This window comes from Alexandromys fortis, unplaced genomic scaffold (genome assembly GCF_014885135.2).
Source record: "Alexandromys fortis isolate MF-2015 unplaced genomic scaffold, M_Fortis_MF-2015_v1.1 scaffold_26, whole genome shotgun sequence".
In the NCBI taxonomy this organism is placed as follows: Eukaryota; Metazoa; Chordata; class Mammalia; order Rodentia; family Cricetidae; genus Alexandromys; species Alexandromys fortis.
The window spans coordinates 5,832,540-5,859,719 of NW_026067894.1; the positions used below are offsets into that span (position 1 = coordinate 5,832,540).

The window sequence follows — 27,180 nt, forward strand, 5'->3', positions numbered from 1 at the left end:
GCTGGCGGCGTGGCTCTGGGCTGGGCGTGTCGGGGGCGTGGCCTGCTGCCGGGGTCGAGCAGGGCGGATTGCGGAGAGCCTGTGGGCGTGGTCTGGCGCGGGGGCAGGTCCTCAGGCCGTCCCCACACGCCCCCCAGCGGAGGCCCGGAAGGGACCATTCGCGCTTCCGTCTCCGCCGGGGCCGCACGGAGGGCGGAGTTGCGGCCCGAGGACGCGACGCGAGCCCAGTTCCGGCGAGGAGGCCGCGCCAGTGACAGCGATGGCGGCGGAGTCGGCGCTCCAAGTTGTGGAGAAGCTGCAGGCGCGCCTGGCCACGAACCCCGACCCTAAGAAGGTGAGTGGCGGGCGGGCCGGAGGCGCGGGCGGGCGTTGGGCAGGGCGCGGGCCCGGTAACGGTCGCGGGCCGGGTGAGCCTGGGTCCTCGTTGGACCCGGAGCCAGGCCCCGCGGAGCGGCGCGGGGTAGTGGAGAGTTCGCAGCCGGCGGGCGCGTCCCGGCTGGGTGCTGAGGACTCAAGGGGGGCACGGGCGGCCTGGCCTGGCGGCTTTCCCGGGGCTCGGGCAGCCGCGCCAGCTGTTTCCCCGTCCCAGCCGAGCGACGCTGTCCGGCTGGCTGGGGTCCTCTGGCTCCGCCGTTCAGCGGTGCGAGGACCCCCGCTCTCCTCTCTGTCCTTTAACCGAGAAAACGAGGAAAGCCTTGGGTTTTCGAGCTCTGCTCCTGGGCCAGGCGTGAGAGTATTACATGGCTCTGACTTACGGAAAGGTGGGAGCCGCCAGCCCCGGAGAAACCACGTTTAATTGCACTTGACTACTTTGTTGCTTCTGTTAGAAACTATTACTTTAAATACATTGTTTCCACTCCTGGTCTCCTGGTGACTCGGCATCTCCGGGGTCTAGGAGAAGATATAATGGGCGTTAGAATAGTGATCATTGAAGTCTCTGGATGAACATACCGAAGGGTGTGACACTGCTTGTCAGCATTTTCGCCTGGACCCGCGGTTCCTAAAAGGTGTGAAGTCTTCAGCGAGCTGAGTGGACGAGGAAGTAGTGGAGGGAGGCAGCGGGCTTCTAAGTACAATCTAGGTTCCCATTCAGCACCAGGTCTGGGCTTTAGGGGAGGTCTTTGCTCCGCCTGTCTCTATTTTCTTCCTGAAATGCCAGGGGGACCCAAGTGCTCTGTGTTAATCGCCATCTTTCAGAATTTCCAGTCAAGGACCCCATTTACTCTTGTTCCTAGCGGGTCCCAGAGAGGTTTTTTCGTTTTTTGAAGGTTGCTACCTTTCACCACCAGGCCACTTTTTTCTTTTCTTTTCTTTTTTTTTTTCTTTTGGTTTTTTCGAGACAGGGTTTCTCTGTGGTTTTGGAGCCTGTCCTGGAACTAGCTCTTGTAGACCAGGCTGGTCTCGAACTCACAGAGATCCGCCTGCCTCCCGAGTGCTGGGATTAAAGGCGTGCGCCACCACCGCCCGGCTTTTCTTTTCTTTCTTAAGACAGGGTTTCTCAGTAGCTATGGAGCCAGTCCTGAAACTCACTCTGTAGACCAAGTTGGTCTCAAACTCACAGAGATCCCCCTGCCTCTGCCTCTGAGTGCTGGGATTAAAGGCGTGTACCACCATCCCCTGGCCTACTCCAATCATTCAGTTCGGAAATATACTTCTTCAGGAAGCTATGTTCTAAATTAGTGAAAACTTAATGTTTTCTATTGTCTTTTGTCTCACTTTCTATGGCGGCTTTGGTACCTTCGGTCAAACGTTTACAGTTTCTTTTTACAATAACCCTCTGTGGGCATCTAATGGTCATTATTTTCAAGTACCAGTACACTGTAATATTTGTCGGTGACCTTAAAGTAACCATCCTCATTTGGGCATTTTCCCATTAGATTTAAAAAAAATCAATAACTCCATATACTATCTATAGGGCCCCTCCCTCCCCCATTAGAATTTAAATTTTGAAATGATCTTTCTAGTTGTGCTTTCGAGTTAGGGAAAGTTTAAGTAGGTTTTCTTGCCTGGTGGTGGTGGCGGCGCAAGCCTTTAATCCCAGCATTCGGGAGGCAGAGGCAGGCGGATCTCTGAATTTGAGGCCAACTTGGTCTACAGAGTTGAGTTTCAAGACAGGCTCCAAGGCTACAAAGAAACCCTGTCTTGAAAAACCAAAAAAAAAAAAAAAAAAAAGTTTTCTTGAACTACTAGGAATGTTTTTCAAAAGGTATTTGGTGTTTTTGTTGTTGTCATTTGGTGGCGGTTCTGTGGTGCTGGCATCTGCGCCCAGGGACTTGTGTGCTAACACTAGCAGACAAGCTTTCTACTACTGAAAGCCCTATCTGACTTTTCCTAAATAGAAAATTACCTTGGGGCTGGGGGTGTAACTACTTGGGCTCCTGGGTTCTGTATCCACTGGAGAGGGAGAACTGAATGTGTCACGAAGAGAGCACTAGGAAGGTGAGGAAAGAGGAAAATATTGAGACCGCTTTGCAAAGGGTCTGATTGTTGACATTCAGAAACAAGCGGAGTGCAGAGGGAAAATTGGAAGCTGGCGTACTGGCTTTCCAGACTCCTTTAACACAGCAAGCTCTCACAGGTTCTGGAAACGGCGAGATGATTATAGAGCAGGACTGAATTCGCAACCAAATCTTCCAGACCATCATTAGCCAAGGCTGAGTCCACACCCGTGTTTCTGGGACTCCTACTATTAGACTTTGGTATTTTAAATGTAAATATAAATATCTATCCACTCCACATTCATCCAAGGTATAGGCTCACTTGATAAAGAGGGTGCTAGGAGAGACAATTAACTTTTTTTCTTACTATGGGATCAGAAATGGTTTTCGTGATTGATAAAGTTAGCAGTCTTCTGTTCAGTTTTCAGTGTGAAACTATGAAGCTCACAGATTGGTAGGTAGAGAACTAGAGGTCACTGTTGAGAACCTCATTGGCTTTAAGGGTGGAAGCAGTGGGCAGGAGGCCCAGATCTCTCAGCTTGCTGCTGTACAGATTTTTGATACTTCTCAATCATCTGTTATCAGTTCTTGCTGGCTCTATAGATGCTACTTGGTTGACAACACAAGTTTCATCTACTTGGGAATACCCATAGTGCTTTCCCCTTGTTAGTGCTTCAGTCTTTCTTGGCATTTACTAAAAACTGGAGATGGTGAAGTTCATTTTCCCTTACATTGGACCAAATCAGCTTGAAAGTCTCAGGAGTTTTCATTTTGTCTTCTAGCCCCAAGGCAAAAGACAAGCAACTCTCACTTTGCCAGTTAGTGGCTAAGTCTTGAGATGAACACATCCTCTGTGACTTCTGGCTCCACCCTTCTATGTTGACTGTGTGGAGGTAGTATAACTGTGTCCTTGTGACCGCCTCTGCCTTGTGGACTGTGAGCATGGTACTGAAGAAGAGTGCCTGCTTTCTTCTATCATTTTAAGTGCTCAGTGCATGAGTTGATATGTGCTCCCTTTTTTATCTTAGGTGTTTCTTGGCTCGCTAGGAAAGCTTTGAAACCTCACTTGGCTCAGCTTCAATGTGGATAAAATAGGAGAATAATACCCACTAGACAGGGTCAAATGAGACAAACTTAGCATGATACCGGCACACCGTGAATGGTATATAAATGTTCCCCTTCTAGGGATTCACATTAGAGAAGAACCACCTATCTTAACTCTTTTCAATAATTCCAGATTTCCCTTTCAGGAAATGTGAATTGACTTTAACCTTTGCACTTTATGTGACAAGAAATGCCCGTACGCTCTTTCCTGAGTTGGACCATGGAGGAGTTGGAGTTTGAGTACAGTTTTTACTCCATTAAGTTTCATACTCCCAAGATACACCACAGGGACTCTTATTCCCAGTCAAACAAGATTGTCACCTGTGATCCAATTGTTCTGCCTGGAGACCATGTTAAGTAATTATGGAAGTAGAATGACCAGAAAAACATACTTGCTGCCCCACCTTGTAGTGATACGGCAGACCAATTACAGCCTGAACTTCAAAGAAGAAAGAAAATATCTTGCTGTCTATTATTTAAATGTAAAGGCAGCTAGTTATCGATTTTTTTATTTTGGCTTCTAAAAAGTGTGTATTTTTATTTTTTATCAGTATTAGTTTCAGATGTGTGCCTGATGCCTATGGAGGCCTGCAGAGGGCATTGAATCCTCTGGAACTTGAGTTAGAAACAGTTGTGAGCCACCATATGGGTTCTGGGAATTGATCCCAGGTCCTCTGAAAGAGTAGCCAGTGCTCTTAGCTCTGGGGCCATCTCTTAAACCCTGTTTGGCTTTTTTAAAATTAAAATTGTTAGACACATATGTGTATGTCTGCATGTTCGTTTGTACACATGCATGTGGGTAGAAAGCCAGAGGAGGGCAACAGGTGCCCTAAGGCTGGAGTAACAGGTGGCTATGAACTGCCAAATGGTTCTGGGAACTGAGCTTGGATTCTCTGGAAGAGCAAGTGCTTTTAACCACTGCCCTGTCTCTCATGTCCCGTGTTTTGGCTTTTTGAGTGAGGGTTTGTCATATAGCTGGCCTGGTATTCAAATGTAGCCCAGGCTAGCATCCAACTCTGGGTGCTGGGATCATAAGAGTGTACTGCTACAGCTGGCTCAGTTATCAGTTCTACATTGCTTGTACTTTGCTATACTCCCGGTATGGAAAGTGTTTATATTCTTAGAAAAAGGCTTGGGCAATCCTGACTTTTGTAGAAATAAAGTAAGTAGGAATTGACTGAGCAGTGTCTGGTCCAGGTTCAAGAGTAGGACATGGAAAGAGCTGTTGGTTGATGAATGAAATGATTAGGGGTGGACATGTTTAATAGTGTTGGAGACACCATGACTAAGCACATGGTTTGTCCCAGTAAATCGTCACAGCCTGTGCAGCAGACGGAGAATCCAGTTTTGATTTGCAGATGAAGTAACTAAGGTTCAGGGAGGTTACTGACTTGCACAAAATCAGACAAGAGATCAGCTAAGACAACCTGCCTCTGACTCCATCTTGAGCTTTGTCCTACCAGTTTTGACCTAGTTTTAGAGACTTTAGAAAGGAAATGGGCAAACCCAGATCTTTCTGATCTACCCAGGCATGTTTGGTCATCATTAGCCTTAAAGCTCTGACTCCAGCAACCCGAGATTGATCTTGGCTTCCCATTTGTGTTGAAAACACTTGTGCTCGCACTGCAGCTCTTGAGGAGGCTTGTAGGTAGGGCTCTGTTCCTGTGGAGTCCTTGTTCTGCTTCCCATCCTATCAAGTTCTGGGTCATTTCCCTAACCTTTTACAATCCTCTGCAAAGTAATAGTTGCTGGTGGCTTTATTTGGTTGTTTTTGTGGGGAGGGGTGGGGTCATTCTCTGAAACCCAGGTGACCTTTGAATTCATGGTGTTCCTCCTGCCTCAGTTTCCTAAATGCTGGGATTATAGACATGAATACCAGGCCAGTTAGCAAGGGTTTAAAATTTTTGTTTTATGTGTATGGGTGTTGTGCTTGCATGAATGTCTATGTACTTTATGCATGTCTGCTGCTCTTGGAGACCAGAAGAGGGTATTGGATCCCCTGGAACTGGAGTTACAGATGAGATCATTTGAACTGCCATGTGGGTACTGAGAATCAAACCCGGGTCCTCTGGAAGAGCAGCCAGTGCTCTTAACCATTGAGCTATCTCTCCATTCCCAGTTATTGAGTTTTAATTCTCTTCTCTGCCTCTTTCTTTCCTTAGAGAAGGAAAGCAGTTGAAACCACAGACTCTAGCTAGGTCAAGTAGCAAGATTCCTGTAATCCCTATTCAAAAACGAAGGCAGGAAGCTCAGAAGTCAAGACCATACCTGAGGAAGCTAGTGAGACATTGTCTCTAAAAGTGGAGAGAAGGCTGGGTGATAAAGCACTTGTCAACATGGGTAAACAAATAGGTTCAATTTCTAGTATTATAATCAACTGAAAGCCACAGAAGAAGACTTGGGAAGATATAACTCATTTGGTAACATGCTTACTTCAGAAGCATTAGGGTTTGAGTTCAATCACCTGTTCCATGTAAAAATGCTGGGCATGGTGTTGCGCTCTTATAATTTGAGTGTTGGAGAGGCAGAGACAGGAACCTGGGGATTCATGGATCACTGAGTCTAGCCTAATTAGTGATAGACCTGGTATCAAAGGAGGTAGGCAGTGATTGCTTGATTTTTGACACAGGGTTCCTATGTAGACCAGGCTGACCACTGCTTCTCACCTAGTGGTATATATAATTAAAGGTATGCATTACCATGCCCAGCTTGCATAAACCAGTAATTTTTAAGGTTGTTCTCTGACCTCCACAGACATACACATATGTGCTCAAACACACACACACACACACACACACACACACACACACACACACACTTATTTGTTTGTTTTTAGACAGGTTTTCTCTATGTAGCTCTGGCTGTCCTGGAACTCATTCTGTAGACCAGGCTGGCCTTGAACTCACAGACTCTGCCAGACTCTGCCTCCTGAGTGCCAGGATTAAAGGTGTGCACCATCACTACTCAGCAAAAAAAAAAATCTATTTTTTTTAAAAAGCACAGACTCTAAAACCATAGACGAAAGTTCCCTTGTTCCACTGTGCCTTACACTTGTAAGATCATACACCCATAGTTGTTACTATAAAGGGTTCCACCATCAGATAGTCTTGTCTGCTCCAGAGAAGACGGTTATGACTATAGAAGTTAATATTTGTTTTATTCTCTTTGCAGCTCTTGAAATATTTGAAGAAACTTTCCATCTTGCCTATCACAGTAGACATTCTTGTGGTAAGACTTTTGTAACTGTAAATATTACCTGACTATATTGCAAATGTTTCCCACCAGAGAAGGGTAGAGAGAGACTTCGAGGATAGGCTTTACAAGCTAAAGAAGCGAGACACAAAACACTGCACACTGTCTGAGTCTGTTCTTATGAGATGTCCGGAATAGGCAACGGCAAAGTCAGAAAGTAGGTAAAGTGCGTGGTTGTTAGGGGCTGGGGGAGTTGGGAGGAACAGCGCTTCTTTTTGTGTTCTGGAGTTAGGTGATGGTAATTATTGCTCAGATGAGGAATGTTCTAGAAATCACTATGTACTTTAAGATGGTGAATTTTATGTCATGTGTTAAGGTGGACAGGTGTGCTGTAGAACAAGCCCAGGATGTTACAGATGATAGAAAAGCATTCTCAGCTGAGCTACACTTCCATTTCTGTTATATGAATTTTAGTCCAAAATTTAAAAATTTATTCTTTTACTTTGTACCTGAATAACTTTGAGTATTATGTGTTTAAATGCCCAAAGTGGCCACAGGACCTCAGATTGACTGGAACTAAAGTTACAGGCAATTAATTGTGAGCTACCTAATATGGGTGCTGATTGAATTCCTGTTTTCGGCAAGAGCAGTAATTGCTCTTAACTGCAAAGCCATCACTCTAACCCTCAGTTCAGAATTTAGATAGATGAGGTGCATGGGTGGTTAAGAGTGCTTACTAAGGAACCAAGCATGGTGGCACTCACCTTTAATCCCAGCACTGGGGAAACAGAGGCAGGAGGATCTCTGTGAGTTCAAGGCCAGCCTGATCTACAGAGAGAGTTACAAGATAGCCAGGACTACACACAGAAAAAAACTGTCTTCAAAAACAAAAACAAAACAAAACATAAAAAGAACATTGGCTTTGATATTTACTACTCCTAAATTCTAGTCCATCTTCTAGGCAGGCATGGCTCCGTGTGCATTTGTAGTTGAGTCTAGCCTGGTGTACAGAGTGAAACCCTGTCTTTAAGAAGAAAATCAAATCTAACTCTGGCTGGGCCTCTGTACAGTGAGGCTGATTACTTCCTACCTCTAGGGCTGTGATGAACACTGACTCGTATAGGGCATGCAGGATCTTAAGCCCAGGGTCCACTGCCTCCCCTCCTTGTTACATTGTTACGGTTCTGGGATGTTTTGATGACACACTTCTCTAACCCTGTGAGCTTTATTACTTAGAGTCAGATCTTTGGGCATAGGCAACAAAGTAATTTAGTATAAGGCTTAGAAAGCATTTTAATAGGGAAGTATTTGCTTGTTCCTTTTCTCAAAGGGGAGGCCTTATTTCTTTAGAAAAATATACCCTTAGTTTCAGAACCCTCAATGAATTCCTTTGTTAAATTTGTAGGAGACTGGGGTAGGGAAAACAGTAAACAGCTTTCGAAAGCATGAACAAGTGGGGAACTTTGCCAGAGACTTGGTGGCCCAATGGAAGAAGTTGGTTCCTGTAGAGCGGTAAGAATGTTTCTTCTTTGCTTGTTCTGCTTCTTATATCAAATAACTATAATGCTTCAAGTATAAAAATAACCCGTAATTATTGTAGGCTATTGTAGAATATACAATAAAATATTAACAATCAAAATGGCTCATGCCTTTAATCCCAGCACTTAAGAGACAGGCAATCTGAGTTACAGGACAGCCAGGGATACACAGAGAAACCCTGTTTCAAAAGACAAAACAAGCAAACCAACAACAACAGCAACAACAAAAAACGAATCAAAATTCCTTAGGGACCGAGGAGATGGCCCTGTGGGTCACCTGCCACCTACTACCAACCTGAGTTTGATCCTTGGTACCTGTATGGTGAAAGGAGAGGTCTGGGTCCCACAGGTTATCCTCGGATCTCCAGATGTGCACAGGGCATGCTACCTATCAAATAAGAAGTAAAATGGAATCACATATTTTTTTCTTACAATGTTTTTGCTTTTGTTTTTTAAGACTGAGTCTCTCTCTATGACCCTGGTGGAACTCTGTAAGCCAGGCTGGCCTTGACTTCACATCTGCTTGCCTCTCTGAGTGCTGGGATCAAAGGCATGTACCATCATGCCTGGGTATACAGTTCTTTTTTAATGATAAACATTAACATTTTGTTGGGTATTTTTTGTTTTGTTTGAGGATTTGATGCTGCAGATTGAGTCCAGGGTCTCTCACATACTAAGCACGTTATCTTACCACTGAACTATACCCTTTGGTTGTTCTTTCTGTTTATTATGGGGGGCGGGGTGGGTATATGCTCTAGCTTTTGAGAGTCAGTTCTTTTCTGCCACCGTGAGATTGGACACAGGTCACCAGGCTTGCATGACAAGTATTTTCGCCTGCTGAGCTGTCAGGCTGACCTTAATATCTTTCTTTAGACAGGATCTCATTTTGTGACTCAATCTAGCCTAAAACATACTATGGAACAGGATGACCTTGAACATCTGATTCCTCAACAGTCCTATCTTAGTCTCATTGATCTTGGGGTTATAGGTATGAGCTACCACTATTGGCCTGACTTTTGTTATTTTATTTTGTGGTGAGCCAGTCTCTCCTTTTTTTTTTTTTTTTTTGAGACAGGTTTTTCTGTATAGTCCTGGCTGCCCTAGAAATCACTCTGTAGACCAGGCTGGCCTCTGCCTCCCTGAGTGCTGGGGTTAAAGGCATGCGCCACCACCACCTGGCTGAGCCAGTCCCTTGTAGAAGAGGATGGCCTTGAACTTCTGATCCTCCTGTCCTCACCTCCCAAATATTAGGATTATAGATTTACCCTCCATGTTTAACATCGGGGTCTGTGATTTTATCTAGAGAGGTTTATGCTGAGATTTCCTTCTGCTTTTGCTTTTATCTTAGAAACAATGAAGCTGAGGATCAAGATTTGGAGAAGAGCAGTTCCCGAAAGCGCCCCCGAGATGCTCTTCAGAGGGTGGAGGAAGTGGAGGGGGACTACCAGGAAAGTTGGAAAGCCTCTGGCAGTCGGTCCTACAGTCCTGAGCACAGGCAGAAAAAACACAAGAAACTCTCTGAGCCTGAAAGGCCTCACAAAGTGGCTCACAGTCACGAGAGGAGGGATGAAAGAAAGAGGTGTCACAGAGTGTCACCACCATATTCTTCAGACCCTGAGTCTTCTGACTATGGCCATGTTCAATCCCCCCCACCTTCCAGTCCACATCAAATGTACACCGACCACTATAGGTCGCCAGAGGAGGACCATGAGCCCATCATTTCACACCAGAAGCCTGGAAAAGTCCACAGTAATACCTTTCAGGACAGACTAGGAGCTAGTCAAGAACGACACTTGGGTGAGCACCAGGGGAAAGGGGCTGTAAGCCAAAACAAGGAGCACAAATCTTCCCACAAGGAGAAACGGCCTGTGGATGCCAGAGGTGATGAGAAGGGCTCTGCCCTGGGCAGAGAGAAATCATCACACAAGGCCTCTTCCAAAGAGGAGAACCGAAGGCTGCTCTCAGGGGACAGTGCCAAGGGGAAGCCACCCTCTAGTGTTGCTAAGAAAGAGAAGGACAGAGAGAGCAACAGTCTCAAGAAGAAGTTTTCACCTGCCTCAGAGGCTGTTTCAGAAAACCACTTTAGAAAGCCCAAACACAAGGACTCCGAGAAGAGCAAAGCAGACAGGAACAAGCCGAGTGCAGACGGCTTAGACTCGGGGAGAGGGACAGGGGACCTGCTGCTCAAAGCAAAAGAGAAAGCTCCCAACAGTCTGAAGATCCCGGAGGGAAAAGGAAGATCTAACTCGGATCGAAAGTCACCAGCCTCGCTCCCTAAAGTAGAGGAGCCGGAGGTGGATGATGAGTTTGAGCAGCCCACCATGTCCTTTGAGTCATACCTCAGCTATGACCAGCCTCGCAAGAAAAAGAAGAAGGTTGTGAAACCCTCAACCACAGCACTTGGAGAAAAAGGACTTAAAAAAAAGGACTCCAAAAGCGTTAGTAAAAACTTGAACTCAGTTCAGAAATTGCCCAAGGTCAATGAAAACAAGTCCGAGAAGTCACAGCCAGTGGTAGCTGAGCCTCCCAGGTCTCGAAAGGTAAGAAAGGTACTGCTGCCACCCAGCGCCTAGCCTGCTGAGTGCACAGAGCCACTGCCATGCCACCTGGCTTGCTGGCATTTAGCCAAGTGAGTTTCGAGTGGTAGGAATATGTTCTGGGCCTCACTAGTTGCTAGCATGGATGCTACCCAAGACCTATTGTGGGCTGAGGAGGTAGGTAGCTCAGTAGTACAGGGCTCGCCCAAGAGTGTGGGGTCCTACATTTACTTCTTAGCACCTCAAAAATTTTTCTTCAAGGACTTGTTGTTGTCCTATCTACATTTTATCGTTTACTTATTTATTTGGGTGGTGAGGAGCCCTGGCTGTCCTAGATCTTGATCTGTAGGTCAGGCTGGCTTCGAACTCACAGAGATCACCTGCCTCTGCCTCCCGAATGCTGGGATTAAAGGCGTGTGCTACCACCACCCAATTATACATTTATTTCTTAACCTAGATGGTGTCATTCATGACTTCTGTCCCCCTCTAGCCTGGATCTATCTCTATCTCCCTGTGCAGTATGCTTGATTAACTCTGGGATTAGCGCAGGGAAAAACCTGGTGCTTACAGGATCAGCTTTGCGCTCTGTCTCTTGCAGGCCCCTACTGATGTGCTGCCAGCGTTGCCAGACATCCCCTTACCTGCTATACAAAGCAACTACCGTCCCCTTCCTTCCCTCGAGTTGATTTCTTCCTTCCAGCCAAAGCGAAAAGGTAATTTTGGACATCTTTACATTTATTTATTTATTAATATTTTAAGTGAGTCTCACTGTGTAGCCTTGACTGGCCTATAAATCACTTTGTAGTCGAGGATGTAGGAGCTCTTGGGATTGGAGTCACAGAAGGTAGTGAGCTGCCATGTGGGTTCAGAGTCTTCACCATGTGACTTAGACCTTTTGTGACTTGCTGGTTTTTTTCTTTCGACAGCATTCTCTTCACCCCAGGAAGAAGAAGAAGCTGGATTCACAGGACGCAGAATGAATTCTAAGATGCAGGTGTATTCAGGTTCCAAGTGTGCCTATCTCCCCAAAATGATGACCTTGCACCAGCAGTGTATCCGGGTGCTTAAGAACAACATCGACTGTGAGTCTCCACCTCTCAAGTCATTGCCACACTGGGCTTTGTCACCAAAGAGCTTGGCTGCCATTCAGCACTCACCTTGTCACCTCTGGTTCCTCTGCAGCTATCTATGAAGTGGGAGGAGTCCCCTATTCTGTTCTTGAACCCGTCCTGGAGAGGTGTACACCTGATCAGCTCTATCGAATAGAGGAATGCAATCACGTGAGTGTCCCAAGTGGGAGCAGGGCAGCTTCCTGGCTGAGTTTCCACAAACAGTTTTGTCTCTGGTCTGATATGGCTGAAGGGCAGGTCAGAGGACACGTCACTAGATCACTGTTCTGGGCATGTTTGGTTTGCATCTGGGCCTTTAACTAAGCATGCTTTTTGCCTACTCCTGGGATCCTTCTTTGGTTTGTTTGTTGGTTTTTTTTTTTTTTTTTAATTTTGAGACAAGGTCTGGTTGCTCTGAACTCAATATGTAGACCAAGCTAGCCTCACAGAGATCCTCCTGCCCCTGTCTCCCGAGTGCTAAAATTAAAGGTGTGTGTCCCTATGCCCACCTCCTTTTAAAAAAAAAAAAATTAGTGTGTGTGCATGTATTGTCTGTATGGAGAGGTCAAAGGACAGCTTTGTGGAGCTGCTTCTCTTCTGTCTTTACATGGGTTTGAGAACCAGACTTAGATCAACAGGCTTGTATGGCAAGTTCCTTTCCTTTACCCATGAGACTTTTTGTTTGTTTGTTTGTTTGTTTGGGGGGGGACAGTTTCTCTGTAGCTTTAGAGCCTGTCCTGAAACACACTCTTATAGATCAGACTGGCATCTGGCTCACAGAGATCCTCCTGCTTCTGCCTCCTGGGTGCTGGGATTAAAGGCATGCGCCACCACCACCCAGGCTCTCTGGGGATCTTAAGCAGGGGGCTGGGATTCAAACACAGGGAAAAACACTTTCAAAGCGTCCCTTGACTTTGCCTAGTCATGAAGGTAAATGGGAAATTCTGGCAACAAAGCATCTGGGATCCAGGGAGATTTGTTTAGTGTTGACACTTGTGTGTCTAGTAAAAGTGACAGCCCATGCTAGACATTTGGAATCCTTCCTAGAAGGCAGATACACTTATCTGATCTCACTATTCAAGACCTCCAAGGTAGCCCTCTTGCATGGCAGTTCGGTATATTGCTGGCAAACCTTTGACTTTACCCCAGCTCTGTTGTTGCTGATTTCTGAAGAAAAAGACTTGGGCTGGAGAGATGGCTCAGCAGTTAAGAGCATTGCCTGCTCTTCCAAAGGTCCTGAGTTCAATTCCCAGCAACCACATGGTGGCTCACAACCATCTGTAATGAGGTCTGGTGCCCTCTTCTGGCCTGCAGACATACACAGACAGAATATTGTATACGTAATAAATAAAAAATAAAAAAAATTTAAAAAGAAAAAGACTAGTTCTAGGGTGATTAGCATAGTGCCTACAACTTACCTGCATGTTTAATTTGGTGATTTGCCTTTTTTTTTTAGAACTGTGGTACTATAATACTATTGTTTAGATCCCCCCCCCCAACTGTTAGGCAGTGGGTCATGCCAAGGCAGCAAGGAGAGAAGCAGGGCACTTGTATCAAAATGATGTCCTGGCCTGATTGCAGGCATTAATGGAGGAAACAAATCAGTTATGGAAAGTTCACTGTCACCGAGACTTTAAGGAAGAACGACCAGAAGAGTACGAGTCCTGGCGGGAGATGTACTTGCGGCTTCAGGATGCCAGAGAGCAGCGGCTGCGCCTGCTCACCAACAACATCCGGTCTGCACATGCCAATAAGCCGAAAGGTAAAAGAAGTGGGAGCTGTGCAAGGGCAGCCAGCTGGGTGCTTGAGTCAGCAGCAGAGTCTCGGTGGACCTGGTGGAGATGGGCTACCATCCTCGAAATGTCTCTTTGCATGTGGGCAGGCAAGGTTTTTCTTTTGCCACAGGCTGCTCCCAGACAGTCTTGGCCTGATTGAGCACTAGTTTGGGGGCTTTCTAAAGTTGTAGATTGTTTAAATTGGCAGCAGTACCTTTGTTTAAGAAGTAAATATTGATGTTGTGTTTCTCCTAGGACGACAAGCAAAAATGGCTTTTGTCAACTCTGTGGCCAAACCACCTCGAGATGTCCGACGAAGGCAGGAGAAGTTTGGAACTGGAGGAGCAGCTGTCCCAGAGAAAGTCAGGCAAGATCTCTGCTGCCGCATGGTCATTTCATGAAGGAGAGCTGGGGGACAGGAAGTGACTTATTTTGGGGGTAAAGACCAGAGCGTGCTCTGGAGTGCTTACTGGGTCTGCACTCCACCTTTTGGCCCCTCAGTGTCTGGGCCTGCTGCCTGGATAGATTCTTTCTTTCTTTTTTTTTTTTTTTAAATATTTATTTATTATGTATACAATAGTCTGTCTGTGTGTATGCCTGCAGGCCAGAAGAGGGCACCAGACCTCATTACAGATGGTTGTAAGCCACCATGTGGTTGCTGGGAATTGAACTCAGGACCTTTGGAAGAGCAGGCAATGCTCTTAACCGCTGAGCCATCTCTCCAGCCCCTGGATAGATTATTTCTGCTTCTTGGTCAGGGACACAGGTCAGTTTCGTGGAGAACAGGACCTGGTTCAAGGAAGTGTACCTCCGCTTTCATTTTTCTCATTTAAACAAAACTATTTCTAGGGTTGAGGAGATCGCTCAGCCGATGAAGTACTTGAGATCTGAGTTTGATCCCCAGCACCAATGCTGACAGACAGATGGGGACGATGTGTACCTGTGATCCCAATGCTGGGAGTGGATCACTGGCCTGCCAGCCTAGCCTGTGCAGTCAGCTCTAGGTCTCACAACCAAGTGACTCCTAAGAAATGACACCCAGGCTTCACTTCTGGCCTCCACGTGAGCACAGTTTACACACACAGCAAAACAAAATAAATTTCTAGGGTGACTAGATGATTCTAGGCCACGTCAGCATTTTCGAATTATAGACTAACAATTTAACAGCCACAGTTTAGCTGAGACTGTCATTCTCACTGATGGGCTCAACAGTTGCCTCTAAACCTTCACCAGAACTCAGTGTATCAGCCTACTGCTCAGAGCCACACCGGGCTCACCCAGAACAGCTGTTTCAGATCACATGCTTCCAGCTAAGCAACTTTGTTCTGTGTTACAGGATTAAGCCAGCACCATATACAACAGGAAGCAGCCATGTTGCTGCTAGCAACAGCAGCAGCAGCTTCCACTCCAGCCCCGAGGAGCTGGCCTTTGATGGGCCCAGTACCAGTAGTGCCCACTTAGCTCCAGTGGCTAGCAGTTCTGTTTCCTATGATCCTAGGAAGCCAGCTGTGAAAAGTAAGCAACTTTGATGGGAGCAGGGCTGTGGGTGGGTGGGGATCCTGGCACAGTTGTCAACTTGGCATAGGTCACTAGCCAAGGGCAGGCTGGCCATCCTCAGGTGTTTTGAATTTAGCTCATCTGAATCTTGTTGGGAAGCTGTGGGGGAGGTTTGTGTATTATTTACTGGTTTGAATGTTTATGTTGCAATGTTAAATCGTGGGACTATGGCCCCTATAGTCAGCAAAGACTCCTGATTTGACACAGCCACCATGAACACGTCAGCTGATCTTCGAGAGCTATGGTGTTAAGGATGGTGGTGGTTCTGTACTTGCAGGGTCGCGGCAAGGAACTTCCTCGATGTGATTTCTATTGCAGCGCTAGCAGATAGTTCCTGTTTGTGTCCATGTCTGTGTCCATGTGCTTACGCATGTGTGTACTGTGTGCATGCGTTCATTCATGCGTGCGTGCGTGTGTGTGTGTGTGTGTGTGTGTGTGTGTGTGGTTGCAGCAAGGGTCTGCCTCATGATGTGATTTTTATGGCAGCATTAGCAGATTGTGTCTGTCTGTCCGTCCGTAAGTAAGTGTGTGTGTGTGTGTGTGGTTGTGTGGTCACAGCAAGGATCTGCCTCATGATGTGGTTTCTATGACAGCACTAGCAAATGGTTCGTGTCCATGTATGTTGGGGTCAGTACACAGCCAGGGGAGCAAACTCAGTCTGGCTTTTGCTGTGAACCACAGTGGTGCATTTCTGTGCTACCGCCCATCTGAAACAACTGCCTCCTTTTCCTTCACAGAAATTGCCCCAATGATGGCTAAGACAATTAAAGCTTTCAAGAACAGATTCTCCCGACGATAAATAGGACTTGCCTTGGTGGTGGAGTCTGGGAAGCAGAAATACAGGGATGGTAGGGACAGGAGAAGAAGATGTCCACAGAAGACCCATATCTTTTGCTTTGTGGAACTTTTGGCCTCTGACTCCTGCACAGTTGCAGGTATCTTCCTGTGTGCCACAACCCTGCACCCTGCCTGGAGCACACTTCAGATTTCTGAAGACAGTATGAAGTCTCAGTCTTACTGAGGACTTTAAGGTCAATTATACTTTTATTGCTAATTAGCATCTTTGTAAACTATAAGACATAGTTTTAATTAATAAATATTGCCCCCAGATGTATTTATAGTACCCCCAGGGTTTTTTTTTAATTAAATAATAATTTTTTTTAAATTTAATTTTTAAAAAATTTTTTACCCCTCTATTGTATATTTAGCATTTTATTTTCCAGGTCTTTTATTAAAGTTAGATGAGTCTAGCAAAAGCCAGTCTCGTTCTGGGTCAGGTCTTTTGAGTAGACACTGGTCCAAAAGGTTGTTCCCAGAGCTTGTGTGTCACTTCAAACCCAAATATGGATGGGGCCAGGAGTTAGGAAGTGCTGGACTGCCTGTCCTCCAGGGGAGTCTTGACATAGTAACTGTTCAGAGGGTCCTCACTCTGAGACCATCAGGAGTTCTGGGCAGGGTCTTTCTTCCCTGTCCTTCAGTAGTGTTTGCTAAGGAAGGTTGTTTGCAGAGTCTAGAGTTCTTCCGTCTTCTGCAAATCACGCTCCTCCCTGTTCTAAGGCTCACTGGAGGACAGAGCCTTGGGTCTAATTTGCATAGGACCTCAGCAGGTTTAGGATTTTTAGTTTCTGGTTCAGTATTTTAGCCCCTCCCCGACAACCCCTTATTTTTCCTTTCCTTACACCACCGGGAAATACAGACACGGCAGGGCTTTTGTAGCTCTGAATGTGGGTTTTGGGGTTCTGAAAAGCCAGCACTTTACTCTCTTGTTCCCTATGAATTACTACTAGGAGTGAATTATTTGAAACATTGTAGTGCTCTGTTGGAAACTTTTTGTTTTAAAGGAAAGATCAGGAGACTGGAAGAGCACAGCAGGTGCTGTGTCCGGCAGAGAACTTGCTGGGAAGCCCTCCCTCTACCTTCTGAGTGAGGGCCAGAGTTAGGAGGAAGGGCCACCTTTGGGAGGGGCTGGACTATACACACTGAGTCAGGGAAACCTGGTCCCAGCTAGCCAGCCAGTTCTGAAGGGAGGGAAGCTCTTTCCAGCTGACATGGAGGCAAGATCAGAAAACTAAGGGCAGCACCAGCTCCTTCCTTGCAGTCAGAAGGTATGGAGCTAGTAGGACTCACTTGGTTATACGCCAAGTGAAAGAAGCTGTGAAGTTGAGGGGACAGATTGCTGACCTGTGCCATCACTCCTGTCTACGTTGTTTTTAACCACCCTGCAGACCTCAGGCTAATGAAGACTCCAAGGCAGCACAGGAAACCTGCATTGCCACGCAGGATGCCTGTTGCCATGGGACACAAGTATTGCTGTATTTTGGGATTGAGTAAAGCATGTTTCTCTGGATTGCTTATTTCACATACCACCTCTCTCTTAGCCTGACCTCGAATCTACCATCAGGTCTCTGACCTGAAATCAAGGGGACGTTTGCACCAGGAGCCAGGCATCTGGTGCTCAGAACAGCCCCTCTGGGTGTTGACCACCTCAGATCTGCCTTAGCTCTGTTTCTGAGACTTTCCATTGCCGTCTTTCCTGTTCTAGATTCAGTTGTGTATAATTTAATTCCCCTTCTTTGGAGTGCGTAGGCCTAGGGGAAGAAAGGGCACAGATTTGTCTATCTCCGGTGTCAGTGTCTGGTTTGGCACATTGATTTCTGATGCAGCCAGTTTGCTTAGAGCCAGATCTTCCACCTCTTCAAGAGTGTCTGTGTCAGGGATGTGATTGGTGAGAGTGGTGAGGGGACCCAGGGAGCCAACCGTCTCCACAACCCCTCACCAGTGTACACAATATAGCCACAAAGCAGACACACAGTGATGTTCAATTTTTAGTTGCATTTGTGAAAACTTGTGCAATTTTTTTCTGTGCTACACTACAAATCACAAATGACAGATTAGCCCTTTGCGATCCTTGGTGTAACAAGGGGTTCTCAGGGGCTTTCTTTCTCTTTTTTGGAGGCAGGAGGGGCAGGAGTGAGCATCATCCTGCTCTTCATTTGTATTTCGGTCCCAAAATGTAAATACAATTTTCTATGTTACTTTTTTGTGGTAACTCCAAGATGAATATTTTAATTAGATAAGTTATACAAAAAAGAAAAACTCAAGTCTAAATAAAAAACAAGAATTCTACCTGCTGAGCCTTCTTAATTTTATCAGGGAAGAGATGTTGATCACAAGATGCCTGCTTCTTTAATTTTGGGGGCTATGCTCATACTGATGGGGCTGCCTCAGCGCCTGTGAGCACCTCATATTTATGCTAAACAGCTGAGCAGGGAAGGGGGTTGTCGTATATAACTGGAGGGGGTTATGCTATACAGCTGAGCAGGGAGGCCGAACTTAACGGTGTGCATCTGAACTAGGGAGCAGGTTTAGCTAATCTCAGTGGAGCAGTCTTAAGGTAGCAAGTATCTTTAGGGGGTGAAGGGTGATAAGATGGACATTTTCTGTATATAGTCAACATTCACACTAGGACCAAAGGAAGACTGTCATCCTCTGAGCCTCAGCTGGGAAAGCCTTTGCTGTCTTTATGATTCTGATGCATTGGAGTCCTTGGCGTGGCCTTGCAGGTGTCGAGTAATGCACAATTCGCTCAGGATTTCCCTTGCTCCCTATAGGCCTAGCCGTAAAGGATTCGGGGTTTCTGCCTAAAGCAGAACAGGACCAGAGAGGAGTTTCAGACTCCTTGGCATCAAATATGTAAAGAGCACTTGGTAAGGGCTGGTGCTCTCTGTGCTTAAAGGCCTGAGGCTGAGCTAGTAACGCCATGATATTGTTAGGAACTGTGATTCAGAGATGGAGTCATATAGCCATGTTGAATAGCTTCAAGGGACAGAAAAGTATTTGAAACCCAGGTTCCCTGACTACAAGCTTTGAGCCCTTTTGGGTCTTACAAGCCCAAGAGTGTGAAGGGTAGGTCTACATCTTCCCTTGGCATCGTGAGATCAAAAAGAACTTGGTAAGAACCTGCTGTGTCGGCTCTAGTTGAGCTGCACAAGTTGTAGCATTTGTTAGAGGGACCAAGGGCTTTACATGGCTCACCCTGCGTGTATCCGCTGGACCAGACCCTACATCAAACTGGGATCTCACAGCTACCCAGTTCTGTAACCATCCTCTCCTAAAAATGGCATTTTTGGCCCTTGGTCTAGACTTCCCTTTCCTCCCCACTTTGCTTTACTAGATCTAGTTGTCAGTGTTAGGGAAATCCGGTACCTATATTAGATCTTGCTGATTGGGCTGGAGAGGTGGCTCAGAGGTGTGTGGGCATACATGCCAGAACACTGCCTATATAATAGATAAATAAATCTTAAAAAAAAAAAAAAGATCTTGCTGATTATGCCAGGCCCCTCTTGGTCCTGATACATCCTAGGGAGTCAGTCATGGTTCTGTTTTATTTGTATTTGTTGGTGGAGTGTGAGGCAAAGTTTTTGTAGCTCAGGTTGGCCTTAATCATTGAGTGCTCCTCCTACCTCAGTCTCAGAAATGCTGGGATTATAGGCATATACCACCATGCTCCATTTAAAAATAGGACTAGGTAGGCATTGGAAACCCATGCCTCTTTTATCTTAGCACTCAGGAGGGAGAGAAAGGTGAATTGCTCAGGGCCAGCCTGGTCTACAGAGTAAATTCCTGTACAGTCAGGGTACAGAGAAACCTTGTCTTGAAAAACCTAAATAAAATGAGTAAGAAAACTGAAGTACAAAGAATCCTACTATTGCCCTATTGGGGATAAGGGGCAGTGTGTGGTGTATACAGGTACACAAGGTACATACATGCACTCCTGGGGGCCAGTCCTCCCTGCCTGCAAGCACTGAAATTCTAAGTGCGCGAGGTTATGTTAAGATCTAGCCTGAGGCTGGGTGGTGACCGTGCACCCTTTAATCCCAGCACTTGGGAGGCAGAGGCAGGTGGATCTCTTATGTGTTCGAGACCAGCCTGGTCTACAAGAGCTAGTTTCAGGATAGTCAGGACTGTTACACATAGAAACCCTGTCTCAAAAAACAAAACAAAAGATCTAGCCTGAGGTCATAGAAATTGTCCTGGGTGCCCAGCATTAGTGGCGCGCACTGGTGAGAGTTCAAGGCCAGCCTGGTTCCAGAAAAGGCTCCAAAGCTATGGAGAAACCCTGTCCTGGGCTATAGTGCTGTGTGGTTGCCTGACTCCAAGGCATCTGCTCTTATGAGATGGGCTTTCTCAGTCACAGACACACACAGCCAGTTGGGTTTCAGAAGCAGAGCCTCAAGACCATAGTCATTGCTGAGAATTTCTGGCTGCTGGCGGAACTGATACCTGGCGGAATTCTCTGTGTGGCTTGGCACCTTGCCGTTGCCTGTCGTCTGAGTGTTCTCTTTTCCTTGAGTCTCCCTGACCATTTAAGTAGAGAAATATGACAATTCTTCTGCAAAATCACCTGGACCTCCCTTCCTATGACCCCTACTGATGGAGTGTTCTTCAAAGACTAACAGAGTTTCAAATGCACCCAAAACTTTTCAAGCGTACTCTGTACCCAGAGTGCCCATTTCAAAAATCAACAGAAGGGATTTAGCCTGAATGTGTCCTCTTTCCCTCCCCCACCAGTTCTGATGTTGAAATCCTAAAATCCAGCACGATGGTGTTAGGGGGCAGGGCCTTTGGAGGTAACTAGGTCATGGCGGCTTTAGCTTTGTGAAGAGAATATCCCCTGTATAAGAAGAGAAATGCAAGCCTGGCCTGGTGGCACATGCTGTAATCCCAGCCCTCGGAAGGCTAAGGATTATGCATGCGTTCAGCTCAGCCTGGGCTACATGAGCCCATATCTCAAGTGTTTAAAAATTAAAAATTTGAGAGCTACTCCATTAAATTTGCCACAAACAGTGCTGCTGGGCCAAGGGTCAGGGCTGGGAAGTTTGCTCATCACATGCCTGTAGGGTCTGTTGCAGTCTCACCACTGATTAAGCAGATATGGCCCGTGTCCCCAGGAAGCCATGCAGTAGGGGCTAGGGACATGGTTCATGGTTAAGAGAACTGATCTCGCAGAGGACCTTGGTCTGGTTCACAGCACACGTAGTGGCTCACATCCATTGGTAATCCAGTTCCAGGGGATCTGATGCCCTCTTCCAGCCTCCTGTGGCAGCCAAGCACAAACAGAGTGTACGTGCACATTTGAAACACGCTTAGACACATAAAATTAAATCTGAGAAAAGTAAAACTGTGTAGTATAGAGTAATCAAATAACTGCGTAAATAACTGTTTAAAATGTAATTCTCCAGGTTGAGGAGATGACTCTGAGAAAATCTCTTCTACATGGCCATGAGGACTGGGGTTCAGAGCCCCAGAACTCACATAAAAAGTCAGTCATGGCTACAGTTGCATCTATAACCCCAGTGCTGTGGGAGGCAGACTTAACCGAGCTCCTGGACCTGGAGAGACCCTGTATGGATGGAATAATGTGCAGGGCAGTAGAGCAGAACATCTGAGGTCCTCCTCTGGCCTCCATGAACACAGCTCAAACTGAAAACGATAATACTCGGATATCTCCGAGCCAGAGTGTAAGAGCAGGAGTGGGAATCAAGAAAAAAAAAATACGGGGCAGTGGTGGCAACGCCTTTAATCCCAGCACTTGGGAGGCAGAGGCAGGAGGATCTCTGTGAGTTTGAGGCCAGCAGATAGAAATCCTTGCTGCCAAGACTGATAGCTTGAGTTTGATCCCTGGGACCCACAGGATAGAAGGAGAAACCAAGTTCAGCAGTTGTCATCTGAATCCACATGTGCACAGTGGCATTTCCTCCATAAATATATAAGACTGATCATTTATACTAGACACTTCTACAAGACAGGGGTAACGACAGGGGTCTTAGTTACTCTTCTATTGGTGTGATAAGACACCATGACCAAGGCAACTTAGAGAAGAGAAAGTTTATTTGGGGCTCACAGTTTCAGAGAGTGGGTCCATGACCATCACGGCAGGGAGCAAGGCAACAGGCAGGCATGGCATCAGAGCAGTAGCAAGAGGCAGAGCTAACTAGGCATGGGCATTTGAAACCTCCAAGCTGCCCCCAGTGATCTATCTACCTCCTCAAACAAGACCACACCTCCTAGTCTTTCTCAGTTCCTGTTGCAAAATATTTGATTACAATGTGTAAAGATATGTCACTGTGATTGGTTTAATAAAGAGATTAATGGCCATTAACTAGGCAGAAAGAGGTTAGTCAGGGCATCTGGGGACACAGCTCTGGGAAAAAGAAGGGCAGAGTCGCCAGCCAGAGGTGGAAGAAACAGGATGGGTCAGGAAGTGGTGGCACACACTTTTTATCCCAGCACTTGGGAGGCAGAGGCAGGCAGATCTTTGTGAGTTCGAGGCCAGCCTGGTATACAAGGGCTAGTTCCAGGACAGGCTCCAAAGCTACAGAGAAGCCCTGTCTCGAAAAAACAAAACAAAAAATAAAAAGAAAGGGCTGGAGAGATGGCTCAGTGGTTAAGAGCATTGCCTGCTCTTCCAAAGGTCCTGAGTTCAATTCCCAGCAACCACATGGTGGCTCACAACCATCTGTAATGAGGTCTGGTGCCCTCTTCTGGCTTGTGGGCATACATGTAGACAGAATATTGTATACATAATAAATAAATAAATATTTTTAAAAAAAATAAAAGAAAAGAAAAAAGAAACAAGATAGGCAGAATGGAGATAAGGTAACAGCCATGGGAGAAGGTAGATTAAGAAGTATGGGTAAGAGCTAGTTAGAAACAAGTCTGAGGGGACTGGAGAAATGGCTCAGCAGTTAGAGCATTGGCTGCTCTTCGTAGAGGCCCTGAGTTCAATTCCTAGCAACTACATGGTGGCTCCCAACCATCTACAATGGGGGTCTGATGCCCTCTTCTGGCCTGCAGACAGACCATGCCTAAGAAATACATGAATAAATAAATAAATTAAAAAAAAAAGAAGTCTGAGCTAAGACCAAGCTTTCATAATAATAGGTCGCTGTGTCATAACCTGTTGGTCTCGGCAAGAAATTTCATCTAGCTAGACAGATGGTGGTGGTGCACACCTTTAATTCCAGCACTCAGGAGGCAGAGGCAGGCAGATCTATGTGAGTTTGAGGCCAACCTGGTCTACCAGGGCTAGTTCCAACACAGGCTCCAAACCTACAGAGAAACCCTGTCTTGAAAATCCAAGAAGGAGGAAAAAAAAGTTCGTCTACAAGTCCCACCAACTGGGGACCAGACATTCAAATGTATGAGGCTATGGAGGCCATATGCAGGAAGTGGGAGTCATTAAAACCACAACATAAACCCCTTCATCTCTTAGTTGCTTTTGGTCATAGTTTTTAACACAGAATTAGACAAACTATATAGAAATACAAATTCTATATAGGATAGAAAAACACTGCACAGAGAACTAAGAAACTGAATGACCCTGTGTTTCTTCAATGTTCTGGAAGGATTCATCCAAATAACAAGGTCCACATATCAGCAGCCTAAAGGATCTTGTACCCCGTGCCGTGTGTGCCTGCGTGGCAGGTGGCCTCTGAGGAGCTCTGTCTCCTTTAGAATTCGGTTTCCTCAGACACTGGATGAACATGTCCACCCCGTGGAACCATGGGACACTGCAAACCTAATAGCATGGCAATGACTAAGGTTAGCACATCCAAGACCTTGCCTTCTCTTGACTCACTTGCTCTGGGGACAGTCAGCTTCTGTCATACTATAGGTTTACTTAAATTGTCCACACAGCCATAAGGCCAGGTCTGCACAAACTTACTCTCACCTGAGTACCCCAGTCTTGGACCTTCAGGTGACTTCAGGCTCCGAGATATCCCAAGTTTGAAGCCACCCAAAGAAGCCACTCCCAAATTCAATTCTTGATTCAGAAACTGCGAGCTAATTGTTGTTCGAAGCCATGAAACCAGGGAGTTGTTACGTAAGGAAAGAGACCCACTTCGCATCGAGGGGAGGTGGGCAGGGCTGAGGGATTTTTATAGCCTAAGAAGGAAACAAAATTTGCCTCTCCACCCTTGAATCTGCACTCATCCATGAAACCTGTTTTGACTAGCGAATCATTATAAGCAAACTACTGAAGTGGGGAATTAAAAAACACCTAGGCCCAGTCAGGTGTGGTGACACCCCTGTACTCAGAAGGAGGAGGTAAGAGGATCAATCAAAGAAGCCAGTCTGGGCTATCTGATGAGACCCTTTCTTTAAATAAGCAAAACAAATGCCAACCAAACTGAGTTAGCTCCCCGGGGTCTACATAGTGGGAAGAGAACACATTCCGGCAGGTTGTCCTCTATAGTTGTATACACACGCATGCGCACACACACAATCTAAAAAGTAAAAAAATGTGCTTGTGTTGGATCCTGGGAATTTGGTGACTGTCATCTTGTTTCTAAGTTTAGGTGTCTCCGCTGGTGCCATGAGCCGCCATCATCCCAGATGACAGCCAGTGTGACTGGCCAGTCTGGTGAGGCGATCCCAGACTTTCAGCACACGAGGAGGTGGCCCAGGAAAGAGCTACCCTAGCTAGTCACAAGCTCCTATTTTGGGTGAGTTTTCACACCCTAGCTAGTTGATCGAACACCATGATGTCTGTGTATCTTGCCTTTCTCTCCTCTACGCCCTGCTCTAGGAGGATGCATTTCAGGATTACTACTGGATGAGTACAAAGCCAGGCCACTTCCGAACTTCTTTAAAAATCTAAATAAATGTGGGACATGACAGAGACAGACACCTACAGTCAACTGTTTTTTTTTCCTCCTGAGACAGCCCTGGCTGTCCCAGAACTTGCTCTGTAGACCAGGCTAGCCTCGAACTCGCAGAGAACTGCCTGCCTCTGCCTCTGAGTGCTGGGATTAAAGGTGTGTGCCACCACTGCCCAGCTAAAGTCAACTTCTGTCCCTCATTACACATTGGTAAGTGCATTTGCGCATACACACACAACCACACACACACACACACACACACACCTGCCTATGGAAAAGCTGCTGCATGATGTACTTAGGGACGATGCCTGAGACTGTCTTGTGAAAGCAGGAATAATTCGTGACCTTGAGCTATTCTGGAGCAGTACACCTTAAGTATTTCTAAACAAACAGATGTTTAGGGTTGTATTTTACCAACTTAGTTTGGGCACTCCTGAGCCAGCTGTGAAGGGAAAGGAATTCCAGAAAGTTCTATAGCTTTCCCAACACCCTCTGGGGTCCCCCCTCTCTGGGTGAGGGAGGAAGAAGGTGCTCTACTTTGAAGACAAAAATCCTTTGAGCTGGACAGTAGGCTTTCAATCCTTCTGATGTCAACCTACAATATGAAAGCCACCCATGTGAGCTAGCGACTCAAGGTGGAAACATAAAGGTCCTTGAAATATCAAATGGACAGGCATTAGCCCCAAGGGGGTTAAGTCGCTGGCCCTAGACCACACTTATAGTTAGTAGTGTTTGGATTTGATGGTGGTTACTAACAATCCAATACTTCCCCTGTGTCAGCCATTCCTGACACTGAGTTGTCTTTTCTGTAAGGTTTTGAGACAGGCTTTTATGTACCAGGATGACCTTGAATGTGAGATTCTCCAGCTTTAGCCTCTCCAAAGCTGAATTTCCAGTGAGAACCACCACACCCATGTGTTGAGTTCTTTTTTTTTTAGGGGGGGGGCACGTTTCAAGACAGGGTTCCTCAGCTCCGCATAGATCTGGCTTTCCGGGAACTCACTCTGTAGATCAGGCTGGCCTTGAACTCAGGTCTGCCTGCCTCAGCCTCCGGACTGCTGGGATTAAAAGTGGGAATTCTTTTTTTTTTTTTCGAGACAGGGTTTCTCCGTGGTTTTGGAGCCTGTCCTGGAACTAGCTCTTGTAGACCATATTATTCTTTTAAAGCGGGTGGGTGTGTAGACGAACACAGGATAGACGAGACACGCGCAAAAGGAGACAAGACATGCGGCTCCCACGTGGGTGCACTTTAATGGGGGGGAAGGGGGACACGATAAGGGATGGGTGTGCAAGATACACAAGTGTAGAAGGGCAAGAGAGAGCGAGACCTCGTGGAAGCTCGCTTTTTAACGGGAAGCGCAAGGTTATCTGGGAGAAATGAACTGCACCTGTGCACGCCCGCGTGCGCAGGTATCCGTAATCCAGGAGGAGTCTGGGAGCTGTAGTTTCCAAAAGGAACAACAGACCAGGCTGGTCTCGAACTCACAGAGATCCACCTACCTCTGCCTCCCGAGTGCTGGGATTAAAGGCGTGCACCACCACTGCCCGGCAAAGGTGGGAATTCTTGAGTTACATTCTTCCACCCACTAGTCACTGTGACTACTGGACAGATACTATCGCGCCCCAGAACAGATGAAGAAGCAGTCTCAGACCAGGGAAAGAATACCTTTTTTTTCCCAGTGTAACATGACCCAGACACTTGCACCGCAGGTCTGGCGGTGATCACAGCCTGCTATCAAGAAAGTAGCTATGTGCTATGGAGATGACTCAGTGGCTAAGTGTGCAGGCTTGTGAAGGCACAAGGTTCAGAGTTCAAATCCCAAGCAGTCACGTAAAAGCTGACCATGGCCCCAGGTATGCAGCAACCTTAGCTTTGGAGCGTGGAGTCCAGGAGATCAGTGACCAGTTAGTCTAGTCTACTAAATGGTGAGCTTCAGGTTCAGGGATTCTGCATCAATAAAATGGGGCTGGGCGCACCTTTAATCCCAACACTCAGGAGGCAGAGGCAGATGGATTTCTTGATTTTCAAGCCAGCCTGGTCTACACAGTAAGTTCCAGGCTAGCCAGAACTAGGTAGTGAGACAGTGACTCTACTACCAGACATGGAGGTGCATGCCTGTAATCCCTGAGTTTGAGACTCGGCGGCAGGAGGATCAGGAGTTGAAGGTCCTTATCAGATATATAGATCATCTGAAGCCAGCCTGGGTTCCATGAGAACCTATCTGTAAAGAAAATCGAAGGAAAACGGAGAATGAAGAGAGAGAA

At 46.4% G+C, this 27,180-nt stretch overlaps 1 protein-coding gene across 2 annotated transcripts; it reads left to right on the forward strand.

Annotated features, from left to right (window-relative positions):
* The first annotated feature begins 166 nt into the window (after nucleotides 1–166).
* On the forward strand, nucleotides 167–24,898 carry Eloa (elongin A). Of its 2 annotated transcripts, none has more exons than XM_050155441.1 (11): nucleotides 167–334; nucleotides 6,714–6,770; nucleotides 8,140–8,246; nucleotides 9,621–10,812; nucleotides 11,408–11,522; nucleotides 11,736–11,891; nucleotides 11,992–12,089; nucleotides 13,500–13,680; nucleotides 13,949–14,060; nucleotides 15,030–15,208; nucleotides 24,613–24,898. In XM_050155441.1, the coding sequence occupies exons 1-11, from the start codon at nucleotides 260–262 to the stop codon at nucleotides 24,651–24,653; spliced, it is 2,313 nt and encodes a 770-aa protein (XP_050011398.1). In that variant the 5' UTR covers nucleotides 167–259; the 3' UTR covers nucleotides 24,654–24,898. The 2 variants fall into 2 exon arrangements, with proteins under 2 accessions (XP_050011398.1, XP_050011391.1); XM_050155434.1 differs by lacking the exon at nucleotides 24,613–24,898 and adding an exon at nucleotides 15,988–16,412.
* Nucleotides 24,899–27,180: the final 2,282 nt, after the last annotated feature.

Bases quoted from the DNA above. Each gene is read 5' to 3' on its own strand.
- Eloa (XM_050155434.1), top strand. From the start codon at position 260: ATGGCGGCGGAGTCGGCGCTCCAAGTTGTGGAGAAGCTGCAGGCGCGC. The intron at 335-6,713 runs GTGAGTGGCGGG...TTCTCTTTGCAG, and splicing joins CGAACCCCGACCCTAAGAAG to CTCTTGAAATATTTGAAGAA. The intron at 6,771-8,139 runs GTAAGACTTTTG...TTAAATTTGTAG, and splicing joins TCACAGTAGACATTCTTGTG to GAGACTGGGGTAGGGAAAAC.